This window comes from Lampetra fluviatilis, chromosome 26, assembly GCF_964198595.1.
Source record: "Lampetra fluviatilis chromosome 26, kcLamFluv1.1, whole genome shotgun sequence".
In the NCBI taxonomy this organism is placed as follows: Eukaryota; Metazoa; Chordata; class Hyperoartia; order Petromyzontiformes; family Petromyzontidae; genus Lampetra; species Lampetra fluviatilis.
The window spans coordinates 5,333,215-5,353,789 of NC_136300.1; the positions used below are offsets into that span (position 1 = coordinate 5,333,215).

Here is a 20,575-nt window from a genome sequence, read left to right on the forward strand (position 1 = left end):
TAAACGTATTAAATTGTACATTATCATGATACGCATTCCCCCAACGGACTGTCGTACACAAAATATCTAAGAGCTTAATATGTGTAACTGATCAGGTTATATCTTAGTGACATCGCATTAGACGTGCATTAATTTACTTGTCATGTGGCAGCTGAGGTAAAGTGAAACTCGTCAGGGGAAAAAAACACGTATTTCTCACCTGAGATTCTTACAGTGATTGGGTGTGGATGTGATACTCGGGCTCATGCCCAGCTCATCTGTGACCTTGGTTCATTTTGTGGCTCCTTCCGAGAACAGACAGCTTGCTTTGCAGGATCGGTGTCACGTGTGTGTGCGTAGTTACCATTTTGGAGGCTTTTTCTTTGTGTTTAGTTTGTCAGTATAGGAACAGACTATTGCGTGCCTCTGTCGAGGCAAAAATCTGCCTGGAAAACTGTGCACAATTGCTAAGTTTTCTATGCAATACAGGATGTCCTTTGGAAATTAGCTGTATGCAGCTCGTGAATCTATGTTTGTATATGTGGAAAAAGGAAATTTCACATTATAGCTCGTGCATTTTAGCCTTGAACTTAATTTTATTTCAAATATTTTTTCAAGTTATTCATAAAAAAAATCTACTTTTAATTTTTTTACTGAAATTACCACAATGGTATGGCATTTGCTTGTGCTTTGGCTCATTGTCTCGGGGAAATGACATTTAACTATATAATCTGTCTAGTGAGCTAAGCGAGATCGCAGTGTGCTTAAGATAAGTCTTGTTATTCAGCCTCGGGCACACCGTATTATTTTTTGTGGGCCAGCAGCTCAAAATCATTGACAGACCACCGGCAATTTATCAAAGCCGCCCACCAAGCCATTGGTTCTTGATTGCCGGAGACATCTTTATAAATGGGAAAATGCTGGAGCACTTGTTTAGGACTGAGCGCGAGGTTGTGAATGTCAATTATGGCTCCATTTTCATGCAGGAAAAAACTAGCACGTATTTAGGTCACGTGCTGTCAAGTCTGCCACGATCACGTCAGTACAATACGTGGCTTCAAGCTCCACTTGAATCCCTTTATAGTTTGTATTTGGATCTGGTCTGCTTTGATTTCTATACCGGTTTGACTTCATCTCCATGACTACACCCCTATGACCTGTCATAAAAATGAGATCCAGGGCATGAGGTCGTATGCTCAGAAATGTATTTGTACAGCCCCATTGCAAGTGATTAATTGTCAGCGGTGTGTGACGATTGGACTCGGCAATCGCACTTTAACTCATAAGCAATCTGGCACCTGTTAAGAGCATTTGTTTAGACCATATTTGCTAGAATATTGTGGTTGTCGGCAAACGGTCCAGTGACTATTTAAGTTAGATATTTTAAAGAAAGTGATTCATTTTGCTACTGAATACTAATGACCATAAATTATTTGTTTTCTGTTGCACTTACAAAATATTAGCACACAAACGTTATTAGACTCTCAAAAAGTCCACACTGATTTTGTATTACATTCAAAGAAGGGATGAAATGTGATCAAATATGTTAATTATTTATGGCCTTTTCACAAGCACAAATTGAATGTTCATAAAAAAAATGCTTTTAATAATTAAACACACATTTACTGATGTATGTGGAAGCACAATAATATACTCTTTGGTTCTTTCGGTAAAGTCATGCAGAAAGAAAATAAATTAAATAATAGAATATGACGTTTCGATTGCAACACAAGCAATCATCATCAGGTACAAATGAAAGAGAAAACAAACCTAATAAACTTAGAAATATAATGCAATACAACACAGAGTCGGCTAACACAACAGTCAACACCCTACCTGGTTGATTACGTTCTTCCAAAGATTGCTCAATTTGAGAGAGAGACAAAACACAGACACGGAGACACACAGACAGACACACAAGCAGAGAGACACAGAGAGACACACACATCGACACACAGAGACACAACGCCTCTGTGTCAAGGCCTTTCTACCTGATGACGATTGCTTGTGTTGCAATCGAAACATCGTATTCTATTATTTAATTTAATTTCTTTCTACGTGACTTTACCGAAAGAACCAAAGAGTAATTCCTGCGGTCACGAAAGCTTCAAATCACAATAATATATTTTCATCAAGTCTGGCCATTAGTGAACTAAAATGAATGTGAAAATCGTGAATTAATTCAAACAAATCTTTCAAATGTAGTGTCTGAATTCAAAGACAAGCCCAGCTCACTGTAATTGTGGGGGAACTTACAATTTAAAGATCATTCATTCAATGGCACTCAGTCAGAAATGTTGAAAATAAGAGTAATATGCTTCCTTCACTATGCACTTACACTTATTTCATATTCTAAGGTAAAATAACAATGCAATTAATAACGCGCACAGTATTTCACTTCAGTGACCGTGACTCTGAGACGCGGAGCCAAGCTCAGTGTCATTTGAAAGCCAGGCGAAATAGGGGTGCCTTTATGTGTCTCTTGAAAGGAGATGTAGGTTGATTGCTGCTATTTTGCAGTGGGATGCCGTTCCATGGAGGGGGCTTCCATGGAGAAACAATGCCGGGCAGTGACATTCCTGTTCCTTGGTATACAGAGGAGGCTGTGAGTCATGCTGCTGTGAAGAGTTCTCCAATGAGCTGTAGTGCAGGGGGACCGGAGAGCAAAGAATGATAGTGTGGTCAACCGAAAGTATAGGCGCATTGGCATAGGCAGCGGGCGATCTTGTAGCTGACCATGCTGGCAATGGGAAGCCAGTGGAGGGAGGTGCAGATGACAGGCACCATGCGTGATGGTTTTGCAACCTTCGGAATTGAGATAATTTCATGAGGATCGGACGGAGTCAAAATAGTCGAGGCATGACCCGACTATGCTGCTTGTGAGGACATTTGCCAGTTCAGTGGTGATTAGTGGACGTAAGTGACTAAGGCCCTGAATTGCTGGTTGCAAGGTCTGGATGATGTGCTTGGTGTGGCTGTCGAAGGATAATTGTAGAGTCGAGAGTGACGCCGAGGAATTTGATGTCGCCGGAGAAATGGATGGTGGCGCCAGCGATTAATATGCTAGAAGGGAGCGTGGATGTGGTGAGTCGCGACCTGGCGCCGAGCAGGATGGAATTAGACTTTGAAGCATTCGAGGAGAGATTCTGGGCTTGGAACCACAGTTGTAAAGTGGCGGTGCACTCAAGAGCCTCTCTAGTGCAGAGGCATTGGTGGAATCAACAGCGGTGAAGAGTAGGCCGTCATGTGCATAGGAATGCTGTTTGACTTCAAAGCCCCTAATGCGGTGGCATATAGGAAATGTCTAGGCCACGAACAGCCTGGGCTGAGGAGAGAAACTTGAGGGACTCCGCATGAGAGCTTGAGTTCCACCGATGAAGACACTCCCCCACTCTGGCTGAATTATTGCTGCCTGAAAGCCAGGACGTGATCCATTGTCAGGCTGGGCCACTGATACCGAAGTGGGATTCCAGGAGGCCAATGAGGAAAGGGTGGTTAATGGTGTCGAACTAATAATAATTTGTTGTGCGACTGCTTCGGAGCTGATTAGCCAAATTGCATTGAGATGGAATCGTTTGTTTAGAGTGACACATACACAGCTAATGTCAACTTAACCTTTCAAAGTCCTTTAAATAATTTTAAACCATTGAGAAAACTTGCATCATACTTGTCAGATTTGGGGGAAATATATAGTTGAAACAAGAGAAGTTGAAACCAGGTCAACATTTTTAGGAAACTCCATACAATGAAGTAACTTAAAGCAATAAATGTAATAATTTTAAATAGACGTTTTATCATAAGCAACCAACAGGTGCGGTGCATTTTCTAATAAGCACAAATAGCATCCAATATGTTTTAAACCATTTCAATTCCAAGGGTTTGGTTAAATGCATATCAACCTCCAAATAGGGCATTTGTACCTGCCCATCAGTGATGCATTTAGTCCGGGTTAATATCACTCACCGCTCATAGTAAACAGTGCTGTGACGACGCACTGCAATGTAAATTGCTGTATTTGAGACGATGAAAGTCACAACAATTTGGTTTATTTTTGTAGATTAGCACAAGTTGATAATAAAAATGTGTTTTTAGGCTTACTACTTATTCTGTATTCTAAAAATGTTTATACATATATGTAATGTTACGGACCATAATAGGAGTGTTTATAATCCACCGTCACTGTTCGGGCCGGTGAAATGGCACAGCTCGTTACATATTTAATATCTATATTACAAGCCCATTTATAAGGCATCTCTATATTCAGATTGTTGCCATTACATTGGCTGGTGTGAGTCGCAGAGCCAGGCACCATGTATTTTTTAAAGTTCTACATTCCGTAATTGCCAAGAACCACCCCACACGTTGCCAAATGTTTTAACTGAAATTGAATAAACCATTTTCTTTTACGCGTGGTATAAATCAACGCGGCGAATGTGAAAATCATGCCTCTTCATTTAAATGGAAATGCGTTTTGATTGCTACGACTCATTTTATGTGAAACCGCTTTGTAATATTAGACAAAATTGATTATCAGAGGCAGTTTGACAATTTATTGTAAACATTATTGGCACTAGTCAATATACCAGTATTGTGATTCATGTTTACGTTATAATTTTTTAGTAAATTAAGTTTCAATTGCAAATTCGTAGTGATCACACTGCTCAGTGGATAAAGGATGACAATCCATTCCTTAGTTAATCAAGCGTGCTCTTTCATGCTAATTCCACTGTACAATTGAAAATATGGTTTTAATTAAGTCTAATACAAGTGAAAGAAGACTGGCCCTTTTCTTTTGTCCACAAGGAAGGGCTTTATTTCACGGCACAGGTCCACACCTTCTTTCTCGCTGTCTCCCGCAACACCCCGAACTCTGCCTCCCGCTCCCTCTTTTAACCGCTTCCTGGCTCCGCCCCTCGTCGCACTCCGTCTCCACCAATCATCATCCTCTCTTACCCTCACCTGGCCTAACCGTACCACCTGATGCTCACCCAACCCTCCAGCTCTTTTCCCTTTGGAATGTTCCGGCCAATCCTCTTTCTGCCCGTGCTCTAACCAATCTGAGCGTGGAGTGTTTGCTCCAGCCTTCTTGAGTACTCTGACCCAGGGATCGTGTGTGGTAAACGCTACACAAGTGTTAGATTGGTCAAACAGGATTAAAGAGTGTTCGCATTAAAGAGGGGCAAAAGTACATGACATATTCGCTGACCCAGGTGTTTCCTGAGGCTGAACATGTTTATCAGGGGGGAGGGCCCCAACAGTTGACTGACAATTCTAGATTTGAAGTTTTCGTGACTGCAAGGATCGGTAAAGTCACGTTGGTAAAAAAAAAAATAGGACCTGGATCTTGTGTTTGTTTAGAATTTTGGAAATCTTTTTGGTAACGCCTGTTATTTGCTGGAGCAGTCTACACCTGATGACGGCTGCTTGTGTTGCTTCCGAAACGTCGTGATTTAATTTATTTGTTTTCATTTTCAATTATTTGATATTTTTTACCTACGTGACTTTACCGGAAAAAAACAAAGAGTATAGTTGACTGACAGTGTGGAAGTGTCATGTAAAACTCTACTTTAATTGGCAAAGAGAGATTTTGAAATCCATTTAGAAAGAGGAAAATGAAAAAAAATCGAGTTTATAAAAATTGTGCAGCTTGGAATAATGAATTATTTAAGTAGTTGGTAATATATTCAATAATCGGTTATTATACCATGTCTCATATTTAGTGTTAAGCTTCAGTTCACATACGACTGCTATCCTACTATAAGTTAATATATTTAGGTGAGTATATTCATATGTTAATAATTGGATCTATAAAATAGAATAAATAATACATTCATTTGTAATTATTACTATCTAGTTTAAATCTGATTGGTTAATCCTGTAAGGGCATGACATTTATTTAAGAAACTTGAATTTTTATTTTGGCCGCCTGAACCTTGTCCTGATAATTATTGACGTCGTTTCAAACAAAACACCTTGTCTCATTTGGTTGTGAGAATTTGCTGTCATTATCGACTGGGCTGAGACTTTTAAAATGTACTACACTTGAAAACCCGTTTTCATCACAGTTGGCTTGCCCAGTTTCAGGCCAGGATATCAGCAGCGCTAGCTCAGTGTTCTGACCTCTGAGCCGCCGTTCCACTCGGAGTCGTCTCCCGTTTTAACGTTAACAACGTCTACACAGGTCCCATCGGTGGTGGTCAGCGAGGATCCGGCAACCAATCAGACGGAGGCAGCTGTGGTACCTGGAGGCAGGAAGGCCCCTTTGGGTTTACGGGCGGCCGACTTCTTACCCGTAAGTTGTTGTTTGTGTCTTTTACATGTCAAAAGCATAGGATTTAGGTGTCGTTTCATCCAATTCGTGAGGCACTGGTGTTATGAGATAAAACTTCATTATTATAATAATGTTCTCTGTTTTGTCATCAAGTCATTCCACTTCTATGATTGTAAATGGAGCTTATACTCTTAGGTTTTTTCGGTAAAGTCAATATAATAGGAATAATAATAGAAATAAAATAATAAATCTCGACGTTTCGGAGGCAACACAAGTCTCCGTCATCAGGTTAGACCGTCACAGCTAAATTTACTGTATCAAAGTGAGCTGTGACGGTCCCACCTGATGACGGAGACTTGTGTTGCTTCCGAAACGGTGTGAAAAAGAATTTTATTATTTATTTTTTGCTACGTGACTTTACCGAAAAAACCTAAGAGTATGAATCCTTGCAGTCACGAAAGCTTCAAATCTAGAATCAATGGAGCTTATTTCATTTCAGTAGTCTTTAGGTAAATTGTGGAGAACCCAATGCCACAATGACTTAGTTTTGAAGAGAGACCTCTAAGTCATTAAAATAAATACAAAGATAATTTATATATTTCAGTGCATGCACAATAAATAAATGAATCGGATGTTAACGCACTTTATAATGTAATCAAACTTACCACATCTGCTTTTAAGGAATAAAATAGCATTTTAATATCTTTTTGCTTGCTTATTTGGTGTGTTTTGAATCGACACCATTAATAAAGACCACATTTATTTCACATAATGTAAAATAAACTGGAATCACAACTTGTATGGACATTTTTGCATCTTAATTTGATTCTTAATCTTTCTTTGGATGGCTGTATAGATTGTATAGTAGTTATCACACTCAACACTGAGAATGTATGGTAGTGCAGACTAGGTTCCTCAGGCTGCTTGCTAGTGTTGCAGGAAATATTACCAAATTGCAATTGGCAATCTGTAGTAGGCGTTAATGACTTGTGGTGCAGCATTTTCAAAAGGAGATTATTGTGCACCATTATCAGACGAAAATATTGGTTCCTCTTGCTAAATTACAAAAAAATGTCTCTGCATAATTCCCCTGACCTGCCTCACAAATGATGAATGTAATTTTGCTTGCATCTTCTTCTATAAAAGTACATTGAATTGGATGTGTAATTTTTAATTTAAATGCTTTAATTGCCAAGTGTTGGGATATTGAGGAGTGATCTCATCCCAAATTAGGTTGAAGATAATTAAATACACCCCCACGGTGAAGTAATGCTTTTAAAAAATAGGTCACAATATAACATTCAGCAGTGGCCTTAACTAAACTTTCATACAAAAATTCCGATTAATACTTTTGAGAAGAAAATAAAAACGTAATGCCTCGTGGATTTGAGTTTGCATCGCATGTAGGATAAAATTTGATGTGTGTTTTTCCAACACCCAAGTAAGCATCATCTTGTGCGTGCATATCTGCTTCGGTGCGCACACTCATACGGGTGCATGTTGGCATGGCTGGTCACAGAATCCCGAGCGGGAGATGACCGAGGAGGAAGTCCTGTCGCAGGTACGCAAGGGATACGAGACCCTCTGCACTCTCTTGACTGATCGGCACAAGAAGCTCAAGATTGTACTTGCGCTATGGACCAGCTGTGAGATAAAGGTAACCGAGCGGCTTTCTAGTTCCTTAACATCTTGGCACCATGGTGGCAAGATGTTAACTACCTCGCCTGGTATGCAGGAGGGCATGGGTTCGATCTCGACCATAGTGCCTCTACACTTGGAGTTTGCATGTTCTCCCTGTGGTCGTGTGGATTTTTCTCCGGATCCTCTGGTTTTTCATTTAAAAACATGCATTTAGAATATTTAGCTGCTATAAAGTTCCACGTGGTAAGCTACTTATTTAAGCTGTCATTTGTGGCCAGTTTACTTCTGAAAAAGAGCTGTATAGCTCAGTGGGCCTTACCTGGTAAAATAAAAATAGTTTAGTTTAGGTTTAGACAGCTTTGAGATGTAAGCATGGCCCTTCATACATCTGTACATTTTTGGTGACGTAAATGGAGTCACTCTGGCGTTTAGCGCCAGCTACTGTCACAAGAGTGGAAGTGTGCGTCTTGAGACTCTCTCTGACACCAGAGTAGGGATGGCATGGAAGCGAGCCCTCGGGGGCATGGTTCTGGTGACGGTCAGAGAGAGGGAAAGTGAGGACGTGACAGTCTGGATGAACCCGAGAGGGCACGTGACCGGGACAGGGTAGCGAGGGGGCCCAAAGGGTGGCTTGAGAAACACGTGGTGCTCTGTCGAGAACCTTCTGGTAAGATCCAGAAGTGGGCGTGGCCGAAGGCGGAGCGAGGCCACGCTCGGGAGCATGAAAGGGAGGTCCCGAGAGCAATCGCGGCTGTCTTCTGGAATCAACCCACCGTGCTACGTCTCTTTGGTCTTGGCTCTTCGGGCTTCGGTCGTTACGCTCGGCTTCGTGGGTCAGGCAGTGCGTTACTGACTGACCCGGTTATGTAGTTACCCGTTGTGGTCTGAGTTACTCGTGGTAGTCACCACCGATGTCGTTATCCCGTATGTTTATGCAGTTACCCTGTTGGGGTGTTATAATCAACGTGTTGCCTCTCAGTTCAAGTGTGTGCCTCCGTAAAACCCACTACACATTTACTGGCATTAGATATAGACTGAAAGCCCATGATATTCTGTGTTTCAAGTGTGAGTAAATGCGACCCAATATGACCTGTTTTTCTTCATTTCTGTTTCATATGTGTATGAATAGATGTTAGTCATTACAACAAAGCACCTGTATTGACACTTACTGGGTAGTGGCGCACTAGCACTGCAAGAGGTAAGGGTTGCATTTCCAGGACATTATAGATATTGCAGCATTCAACAAAAGTCGCACAATAGAATGAGTAAAATATGGATCGATTTCAATCAAAGGCATAGACGTAATGCGATCCAATGTGAGGCTGCTCATGAATGTGGTAACTGATGAGTTACACTTAAGAAGAATTAGCTATTGCCAATCTACTTATCAATGTTTGTGGTGCCTGCATATTTGTGCAGCAATTTTGGTCAAGTATGTTCTCATTTTATTTCCCTTTATGTTCTGTAAGAAGCAGTTTTAGGACATGATAAGCTGATTGTAGCTATAAGAAAAAATCCAACTGATCTACAGTATATGTATATTTCCCTAATTATGTTATAGTTAAAATATAATAAGGTCAACCACATTTCTGTTACTGCCATCCCTTCTTTGCCACAAATACAAGCTTTAAACGGGCTCGTTTTTCACATGGGGATAGAAACCAAGTTGGGTGTGGAGATGTTAACCTCAAACAAGTGTGCTTCAAGTTTGAATGCAGATGATCCCTTGACATTGATGGCAATGTGAATGTAAGGTTAGCGGTGGGATCAAAAAAAATCACGACTGCTACTCCAGTTGAGATTATTCTCGTATTTGAATGTGTACTAAAATGTAATGATCTGAGCTGGAAGAAATACCTTTTTGCAACAACAAAAATTGCCACTGTATGGATAATGTTCTTCCCTCTCCCGATTATTTTAGTTTACACACATTTTCTTTACGTAATTTTTATTTTCAGCGCAAATTTGTAGCCATGCAAAAAGCGTGACAATCTCAATGCTGTCGTGCACCAATGACGCTGGCCGCCCTCCACCAAATGATGTGCGGCAATGAAGCTCGGTATGTACAACGTTTGTTGTGCGTGATTTTTCTTTCCGCTTGCACAGACGGCCATCGATGCTGCCATCTCCATGAACGACGCTGCCGTCATTAATGACGTCCTCGGCATCATGAACTCAAAGCCGTGAGTGTTACATCGGAATGAGCGGGAATCAATGGGAGCTCACTCGTCGCTTTGCACGGTCTTATCCGTCGAATTAAAAACTGACGAAACGGCTTCTATTCAAGCTGTGATATGTAACCTTATCTGTAACAATAGGTCAACTTACATAGGGGCAGTGATATTTAAATCTGACTTTTTAGATTGCAACAGCCATTTTAACAGAACTGCATGATCAGTGTAACATTTATACAGGTCATAATAATTTTTGGTATCACAAGTGTTTTTGAAATACCTCGTCAGTAAGTTAATATTTATTGAATAAATAAATAAAATGTGTATCATGTTACAATTCCCCCACCCCCAATTTTGATTCATAGATTGTTTCTTCATCAATGCCGGCATTCACGGGATTTTTATTTACATCTTTAATATAGCAGTTCCCACCACAGGCCACGACGATTTTGTGCAGAGGGGAAGGCTTTGAGATTGTCCCTTAGGGACCACCTCCGACTTAGATCGCCCTCTACCCATGACTCCTCGCTTATCTGTACTGGTGCGGTTAAAATGCATTTCATAAATAACTGTAATTTGTCAGCAAGTATCTTGTTACGAATCGCCCCACCCCAAATCATGATTCATAAAATTATTGAACTTCTCATGGTCCCAATTCGATTCAATTATATTTTCTTGACATTGTGGTCAATGTAGTGGCTTCTTGTGCACTCTGACAACATTGATCCGTGCACGCGTGACTTGACGCTCGCATTGTGCACTTGAGAATCGATCTTCATGAATGGTGATGCATTGTTACACCTCCAATTAATACTCAATGTGTTTTACTTGCATTCCAAATGCGGCACTTGCAATTTGTAATGTCATAATGTGCTGAATCAGGGGTGCACTATATTACACTTGCAAAGCTCTACGAGTTTTACATCAATTGATGCATTTTTTTTTCGAAAACTCAGAGCAGCATGCACTGGAAAAAATTTCACAGCACTTCTCCCTCAAACGCCCGCAAAGTGGCCTTTTTATCTATTGTACATTTTAGGGGGTGCATTTTCTCATGCACTCTCCGATGAATGAGATTGTCATGGGACAGTCGAACTTATATTTTTCATGTTAAGAAAGTTTAATTAGCCATGTAAAGCACAGAACCAAATTTTATGTCGTGGGTTTTTGTGCATTCGTTGGAGACCGTGCTGATATCGTCAACTCATTACACTTGAACCCAGTTCTATCATGGGCCACTGCCCAGATTCGAACCCAGGATCTCGGCAGTGCAGGTTCCGTGCTCTCGACCCCTGAGTCTTAAAAAAAATTAAGCATACCTCGTAAATAATTTCTTTGATTTTTACTGTAGAATTTACACGCATCTCACACCCATTGTTCGCAAACTGAAGTGTGGGTGTGTAATGCGTTTGGATGATATTGGTCGCAAAAGCCTACGTGTTAAACCAAGAAAATTGTTCTTTTGCTTTGTGATGCTAAGGCACAGCTTACTGATTTAAGCATAAACCATTCAATAGTCTATATAACTATTTAGGGCACTTGTTTGGCTGCGTTAATACATTGATTAAAAATGTGTTAAGAGTGTTGTGCTTCGTAAATAATTTGCCAGACCTCATCAGATATTGGACAAATAGGTTGTCATCGGGCTGCAGAGCTACGTGGTGAGCAGCAGACGGCACTGCAGCAAACGCTATTGTTCTGATTTTTAACGCTTATGCGTCTGTGCTCCCCTTTTTCACCAATCCACAATGCGCTGCGTGGTAAAGCGTGGTTATATAACCCTTGACACCAACACGGAGTCGTGCAGCCCTCGTCCAGAATTCAGTTGACAAAAGAGCCCTACCTGTGCCAAGCAACTATAAGTTCACCGGAACCTACACATGACAAATATTCCTTGTCTCTCACTATTCACACTTATTCACAATCCCATTTCAAGTACTATCATATCTTCTTCCTAATTATATAAAATATATCGGCGTGAAAGTGTAATTCTTTAGCGTCGTTCGTTTTTGCATTAGGTTTTTTTTTTGTTATTTTTACCAGAATTCTTTACGTGTGGCATTTCACAAAGCATCACTTGTGCACTCATCTTCTTGTAGCAAGCGAGTGCTTGAGAGAGGGGCGTACGCACAACTCTACTCGTCACAGTGCAGACAGTGAGTGCCTGTTGCGCTTGGGCTGCATCAGTGCAACAAACAGGGCACCTTGACACATTCACAGCAGCTCAATTACTCTGCAGCTGGCCACTTGTTTGTATTTATAGATTGTCCATAGAGTCACTGCCGTCACCATTAGTAATTGCAGTTGGCCGTAGGCTTGCTGACAACTTCTATATATAATTATGCGATCATTTATTATATTCAAAAATTATATGGGGAATAAAAAATGTTGGAGACGTGACATAAACATATGTTGCTGTATAACTACCTACTTGGCTTTTTTAAAGTACTGTAGTTATTCGGTTGAATGATCGGCAAATAGAATGTCAAATTTTGCGATGGCGATCGAAAGACCAAAAAGCTCAGTCCACGATTACTCAATGTTCTTTCCAAAGCTCGATAATGGGGAGGGGCTTGAAATAACACAGCTCATTCAATATTACACAAGTACGCATATTTTGATTTGCATAAATGTACATCTTTCTGGTTTTGTGACATAAGAGATATAACATGAGCCATCATCTTGCACCATTATCCGATAATGTTTGTCATTTTCTCTGTCATTCTGAGGGAGCAATAGCAAACGTTCTCGTGCTATCATACAAACACGTTATCAGGACGGCCACTGTTAAAGGAGCCCTGTTATTAGACACACAGTGACCGTAAGGTTTCTTAAATTGTCATTGAGTATAGACATAACCGCAATAAATGTTGACATTTTCAGTAGGAGCACAATACTGCAAGCCTCAGTGCTGTGATGATTACTCTGAAACGACTGCTGTTGGCGCAGATTGCATTGTAAAGATGCCGTGCGACAATGTACCATTACATCTAATCTGCCGAACACATGTTTCGTAACGCACAGCTGCTCGTTTCCAAAAGGAAATCGTAAGTGGCTGTTTTGTTTACATTGCACCAAAAGTCATTAGACCCGTGGTGTGAGACATTTTTTTCTGTCCGTTTTATTGGAACAATAAAGTGCACACTGGTGCGGTGGCATCAACAGTATAACAGCAAGCAACAACTGCGCTGCATTCCTGGTGAACCTGGCTTCCAGTTGCTGGCCATGATGCACATACCTATTAAGTTAACTGGGTGTAAAATGTATTTCTGTGTACAGTGGTGGTGGTGGTGAAGTATGGTTAAACAGCCCCCCCCCCCCCCCATGACTGACATACCGTATCAAGTCTTCATCCAGCAAGGGATCTACAAAGAGCTGTACATTTTTATTATTCCAGTAATGTGGTCACCGTACACATTAGGGAAGAAAATCAACCCCAAATGTTGATGGCCATACCCCCCCCCACCCCCTTGTGCTGGGCCAGCTTCAAGAGGTGCTTTCTCATCACTCTTATTCTGACAGTTTGTAAAGAGATACGTGTACTTTTTTGGGGTTGGTATTTGTTGAAAATGGGTATGCTTGTTGCATATAAATGTGTGTGTATGTGTGTTCCTTTCCATGTGCTTGTGTGGCAGCTCCCTTTGGAGGCTGGACCTATGCCCAGCACTCATCCCTCAGATAGAAAAGCTCCTGCATAGCAAATATGAGAGGTGAGTGTGTGAGTGGTGGCAGGGGTACTTGCTTTGACAACCTTGGCTTGAAAATGCAATATATTTGCATAGCTTACAAGTGGTGAGGTACAAGATGACAGGTTAACCCACAAAGCCCCAGATTATTTTAAAATCTAAGCTGTAGCACTGATTACTGTGGCCTATTGTAAAATCATCTTCCATAACATTACTTGTAAATAAAGCATCAAAATCTGTTATTTTTAACGAGCTGAACTCAGATAAAAAAAACTTGTGTTTTTACCTCTCGTAGAACCTCCACTCTCTACTCCCTCCATCTCTCCACTCTCGCCATCTCTCCACTCTCTCCTGACTTGTCACTTGCATCTCAGACAGTCCCAGTCCCATCTGCCAGGTCTCAAGCCTCACTCTCCCTTTTCCCTATCCTCTCAACTCGGGCTCTTATTCTGTGTCCTGAGTCGTTCAATATCAACAAAGCTGCACCTGTTTCTGTGGGTGTGTAATGGTGTATTTCACTGTGTAACCACAAGAGGGCTGTATCCAAGACTTGCAGCCAAATGTAAGCTTTGGCATGCACCATATTAATATTATATAATAAGAAGAATTGTAATGGTGACTATTAAAATATATGACTGTAATAATATCATCAATTGTACGAGTCTTTGTTAGAAGTTAAACTCATTTTCTTGGTTCTTTCGGTAAAGTCACGTAGAAGGGAAATAATAAAATAATATAAATATCAAACAATAAAAATAATCACGACGTTTCGACTGCAACACAATCATCATCAGGTGTGAAATCCACAGCAAGAACATTTGAAAAAAAGGATTTCACACCTGATGATGATTGCTTGTGTTGCAGTCGAAACGTCGTGAGAATTTGTTATTGTTTTATATTTATATTATTTTATTATTTCCCTTCTACCTGACTATCGAAAGAACCAATAATATGGATCCCTGCAGTCACGAAAGCTTTAAATCAAAATTTAACCTCATTTTGTTCCACTCTCAAAGCTCTTCTCCATTGCCCCATCCCCTTCCTCTTCCCTTCCCTCGTCCCTCTGCTCCGTCCCATCCCTCCTCTGCCCTTCCGTGACCCCCACATGCCCTCTGTTATGGTCACTCATTCCTTGGCCCTTGTACGCCGCTTGCCATCTAAATAATTTGTTACGGCTTTCGTAAAATGCCTTGAGCTAAGGCGATGTATAAATATAAAATACGATTAGTTTGTAATATATTATGGGATTATAATGCAATGATTACACTAGGAACCCCACACAAGGTAATTTCATAAGGATGCCTTCGAAGGAGCGTTCACAGACGGTCCCTGTGCGTGCGTGTAGTTACGTTCTCACCGGATGCGTGGCCCTCAAGATCATCCTGCAAAACTTTGCTTCGGTCATCAAGGGCAACCTGACGGTGCCGCCGTCATCCGTGGTTGACATCACACGCGAGGAGAGGTGAGCAGCCATATAGCTGCTGCTGCTATGGATACTTACTCTTTCACAATCATTAGAGGCATGTCCATTTCAGGCCAATTTTTATTTTGGAAAATCTGCGGCTCTTAATTTTTCTGCTCTTTGGAATGATATAACAAAGCCGTTAACATTGTCTGTGCAGCGTATAGCATCCTTTCTTTACGCATTATCGAACAGAGATGGGATTTGAATGGTTGAACCCTTGTAAGTGTTATAACTACTCGGGTGTTTGAATTTATGAATGCACAGGCCAGTGAATCTGCCTGCTGTATTCTGAGAATTACCTTTGATTAACTATATATATGACTATCATCACGATAGTAATGATAAATGCAGCACGATCTTTGAAGGGGACGTAATAAATGGTGATATTTCAAAGGAGTCGATGCCCAGAATACAATTGTGCCAATCATTGCATCTCAATTCGTGTAGTGCATTTAGAGTTTAATTGAAAGTGATTTGATATGGTCTGCCATGCAGCATGCGATTGGTGATGCAGTAGTGTAAATAATTGATGCTTTTATCATTGACTGGAAATTCTGTTGGCCACGGCTGACATGTTGTGGAAGACCCTGAGCTCTCCCTTGGAACCTGTGCGGATGGTGCATGCAGGGACGAAGGAGTAGTTGTCACAACAAATTGTTGCAAAGTACAAAAGCAGTCAACGATGCTAGGCCATGCGTAAAATGTGAAATGTCTTAATTTCATAACAAAAAATTATCCTGAGAGATTTATGGTTATCCTTTTATGTTAGCACGTTTTCCTTATGCCACTTCACAACGGTCAAGCTGCTGCATAAGTAATACATGCATTATTGCATATCTTTGACTTCTCATGGTATAATATTTGGTGCTGTTTGTGCAGTATATGTTTCATACATTCAATCGGCGCCTTAAATTAGAACCATGTACAGGTTCATGACTTCGATTTAAAGCTTTCGTGACTGCAGGGATTCATCTTCTTGGTTCTTTCGGTAAAGTCACGTAGAAGGGAAGTAATACAATAATAAAAATAAAACATAATAAAATAATTCTCACGACGTTTCGGCCACAACGCAAGCAGCCGTCCTCAGGTGAAGAACAGGTCTGTCAGAAAGACAGCGTCTGAATGAACACCACCAGGCTTGGCAGCGTATAGTTAAGCTGGGTTGGAAGGGGAAGAGCGCCCCGACAAAGGAATTCGCATATCAAGAGGAATCTAGCATACCCATGGGAAATGCAGGTATGCGACCAGTGCTTGCGTTGTGGCCGAAACGTCGTGAGAATTATTTAATTATGTTTTATTTGTATTATTTTATTACTTCCCTTCTACGTGACTTTACCGAAAGAACCAAGAAGAGGTTCATGACTGTAAAGTGTTTTATTTTAAAAGGGAGACCTTAATACAACTCGGTATGGCATTGCTCAGCTTGGGATTATTAATTTAAGTGAAAAGAATGCTTGGCTCTAATTGTTTTGTTGCTTGGATGTCATTGCAGAATAGTCCTAGTCACCTGTATTCCATCTCTGACGATGCATGTCAAAGCCAAATGCCCTTTCTGCTTCATCCCTTGGTCTCGATTATGTTGGCTCCATCTGAAATTAACTCATTTTATAGCAGGCTCAACAGCAGGAGACGTCAGTGGCCCCCTTCGCTTTTTTGCCCGTGGTATTCATAATGAATGCTGTGTAAAAATGACTTGTTCCAGCAAAGCAACTAGATTTAAAATGGAATGTTTGCGTGTGTTGTTGTACATGTGCACTACGCAGATATCAAAAGTGCAAGGTGTGCCATCGGCTTCTCATGAACCTGCGACCTCTGTTGGACAGCAGAAAGACTCGATCTGGACGTGTGAGCGGTGCCTTCCGTGAACTCGGAATGCTCATGATCACGTTCGATTGAGCTTCCCTGGCCAGCGCACACAAGTACCCTCCTCCTGGTGGCTCCTCAGCCGGAGCCGCACGGAGCCCGGTGGAGCAGTGCACGCGGGCGCTGAAACAAGGCGTGGTCAGGGCTCCCCCCGACGTTCCGCCTGAGAACGGTCTCTCCCAGTGGGCCTGTCCCCGCAGTACGGCTCAACAAGTTGTCATTGATTACGTCAGCTGCTTCATATATTTTTCTTTTGCAGCATGACTGGAATTTACAATCTTCATTTGCAGCCGCCATTGCTCTGGGTACACGGAAGACACTCGCGGTATGGAGACGGGACGGTGCTTGATCACTGTGGGTCACAGTCAAGTGGAGGAAGATTGTTTTTTTACAACTCAACTGAGGTGTGATCCAAGTCTAGTTTTATTTTTTTCTTAAAAAATGTGGAATTCACTTCTGAGAAACGGAGTGGTCAGATTTGCAGAGTGCCTCTTGTGGCACAGAAAACAACATCACGCAAGAAGGAAATGCAGTGCCTCCCTGATGCGTATGGCAGAGGGGGGGGGGCCCGCTTTGCGCCGTAAAGAACATGTGTTGAGACGCTCATTCATTCTGCCGTGAAACCAGAGAGGCTCGGGATAGCACAGCCCTTGAACCCAGAAGGAGTTGAAAAAGAACAGTCGTAATATTCGCGAGGATGGTGATGAATCCACTTGGAATAAACGCAACTCTTGAAACGTTTTTTGTTGCTTGTGAAGCATTTGCATTTTTTTTTTATCGGGGACTTGCTCTGCGATTGCACATGCAAAACATGCGGTGGAGTGTACGCATGCTGCTGGTTGCTGTGGCCGAGAGAAACGCCGCATTGTGTGAGGAGCTGGCTTCAGCTGTGCCTCTCGGGCTGGTTGAGAACCTTGCCTCTTTGGGATGTGTCTTTAGCACGTACAGTGGTGCCTGCAGAAGCCTTTGGATGACCCGTGACCAGTGTGTGATTCTTTTTTTTGTTTATTTGGGAGAAGATCTTGAGAGGGAAGGGTGCTTTGTTGTGCATGTGTCGCTCTGCCCGTGCCTCCATTGCATCGCGTTTAGTCTCGGCGTTGTACAACTGTGATAATGGCACGGTCAACAAAACAGAAAGTGAAAGGTAAAAATCACAATTATTTCCCTTCAGGAAAGTGTGTACGAACGTGTTTGTTGACGTCGATCTTTTTGTATATATAGTGACTTTCTTTTATATTTTGTTGTCAAACAAAAACTATTTCTAAGCACTATAACATTTGGCAGTTAATATGCACTAATACTTGTAAAATACACTTAAGCATATTGTGTAAAAAAAAAAACTGCCAAATTCCAATATTTGTGACATCTCTGCCCAGCATTGCCGTGTAAGGGGGCATACACGCGTGTTCGTGTAAGCGCACGCATTTACACTTGTACAGTGTACACTGAAGAATCCCACAACAAGCTGGAGTGCATGGATGAACTATGCACAACCTCATTACGCCAGAAGGTAGCCATCGTGTTCCATGTGTTTATGCAGACTCCCAAGAAGCACCTTGGTGTGCCTGATTTCCATCTCAAGAACCCTGTCAGCTTTTGCTTAGCTGCATCAAATGAGTACAGCAGAGAGCAAGGGGCATGCCTTATTAAAAACAAAAACAATCGCAGGTTGAGTGTGCAGGCATAACAACTGCATCTGAACAACTATAAACAATATATTTGGTTCTTTCGGTAAAGTCACGTAGAAGGTAAAGAATAAAATAATACTAATATGAAACAATACAAATTCTCAAGACGTTTCGACTGCAACACAAGCAATCATCAGGTGTGATGATGATCATCAGGTGTGATGATGATTGCTTGTTGCAAAAATTATTATTTCCCTTCTACGTGACTTTACCGAAAGAACCAAGAATATGAATCCCTGCAGTCACGAAAGCTTTAAATCAAAATTTAACTATAAAAAATGTTTGTGCTTTCGAGTCAACTCTTAAACGTTTTGTTTTCTTTGAAATTAAAAAGTAACACCCTTGCTTCGGTTTTATTGTGATTGGTACCAGTGTCCATTTTTGGCTAGGGTTATGACACGGTGCAACTCGGTAAAAATGAGACGTCAACTTCGGTGTACACTGCAAGCGAATGGATGAGGTGCTTCCCCGTGTGACATTTGTGTTGGGGAAAAATGGGTGGTGTGACATGCATTACTAATGCGGTGAGACACAACAAAATTATAATCTTAGAACATTACCGCTGCACTGGTATATGAAGTTTGTTTGGTATTCTATTTTATAAAGCCACGTTTCCAAAATGTATTGTAAATTTATTACATGCATTTAAATTATACGGATGGTTTCCTGCAATGGCAAATAACATTTGGATTTTTGATTCAGCGCCTTTGAATCTTGTGTCTTTTATTAGCGACAAATTAGGTCAAGAAATAATGCCATGCTGAAATACTACAAACTATCGGTGATTGGTTAGTCAATTCAGGGTCAGCTGATGCTGTCAATGAATATTAAATGAATGCTTTCATCTGCACCTTTGTTTCAGTGGGGGGGTTAATGTGAATGTGATATCAAGCATACCTTACGAAATATTCGTTAACATTTCGGTAAAAAACATGTCTGTAGGTTTTGTTGTGCCCTGTAGTGGATGGGCTTATCTGAAATAACTCTAGCTCTGATCACATTCACCGCTGCAATTACTGTCACTGACCGCACCATTTGAAATAGGCCATACGTGTGACTTCATTCAACACGAGTAATGATCACTATGAAAGGACCATTTCTCAAGAACCCCCATTTAATTCCTGCATGCGATTACAACACGTCTAGTATAAGTGGGAGAAGTAGTTTATATATTCTCCATGTCTGAGAGTGCTAACCATCAGGGGCTTTTCAAAATGTACATATTCATATTGGGTCTTTTTTGCTTAATATTCTTTTTAGGGCTATTTAAATTTGTATTGGATGGAATGGAATTCAAAATAAAACTAGTTTGTGCTTTTGTTCATGCTGACGTTTGTGTTTCTCATTGTGTGACATTGCAAATGCTGAAGAGTGAGCTAGATTAGTATATTTGTATATTTTCCCCAGTCTGCGGGGAGTGTCGTATTTATAAACGCAATATGAGCGCGTGAACGTGTACGTACACTTGTGAGCGCGCATCTTGCACTTTCACTGCCTTCATTTGGATCATTTTGTTATGCAGGCCTGCATATATTTTGCATTAATTCGATTTTTTTGGCACAAAGTCGTAAAACCACAAAATTATACCATATTTTTCCCACTGTTGCATGGAAAATACGTGTTTTGTCTTGTGCGAATGGGAATTTATACAAATCCATGTTATATATCTTTAAAATCAAACGCATTAAGGAATATGTACCTATATTTCCCACCAGTGATGTATATGTACCATATATGTATATTTCATTTACACAAGCTTTTTCATTTCCATGTGTAGTGTCAACGATTCCGAGAGAGTTTCTAGGAGG

At 41.0% G+C, this 20,575-nt stretch overlaps 1 protein-coding gene across 1 annotated transcript in view; it reads left to right on the forward strand.

Moving 5' to 3' along the window:
• Positions 1 to 20,091, forward strand: part of KATNB1 (katanin regulatory subunit B1) — a 44,702-nt gene extending 24,611 nt beyond the window's left edge. Inside the window, exons 14-19 of the mRNA XM_078868585.1 lie at positions 6,161 to 6,271; positions 7,770 to 7,907; positions 9,998 to 10,074; positions 13,701 to 13,775; positions 15,097 to 15,213; positions 16,980 to 20,091. Of these exons, the coding sequence (XP_078724711.1) occupies positions 6,161 to 6,271; positions 7,770 to 7,907; positions 9,998 to 10,074; positions 13,701 to 13,775; positions 15,097 to 15,213; positions 16,980 to 17,112 (651 nt within the window). The 3' untranslated portion in view covers positions 17,113 to 20,091. The remainder of the gene's footprint in view (positions 1 to 6,160; positions 6,272 to 7,769; positions 7,908 to 9,997; positions 10,075 to 13,700; positions 13,776 to 15,096; positions 15,214 to 16,979) is intronic.
• Positions 20,092 to 20,575: the final 484 nt, after the last annotated feature.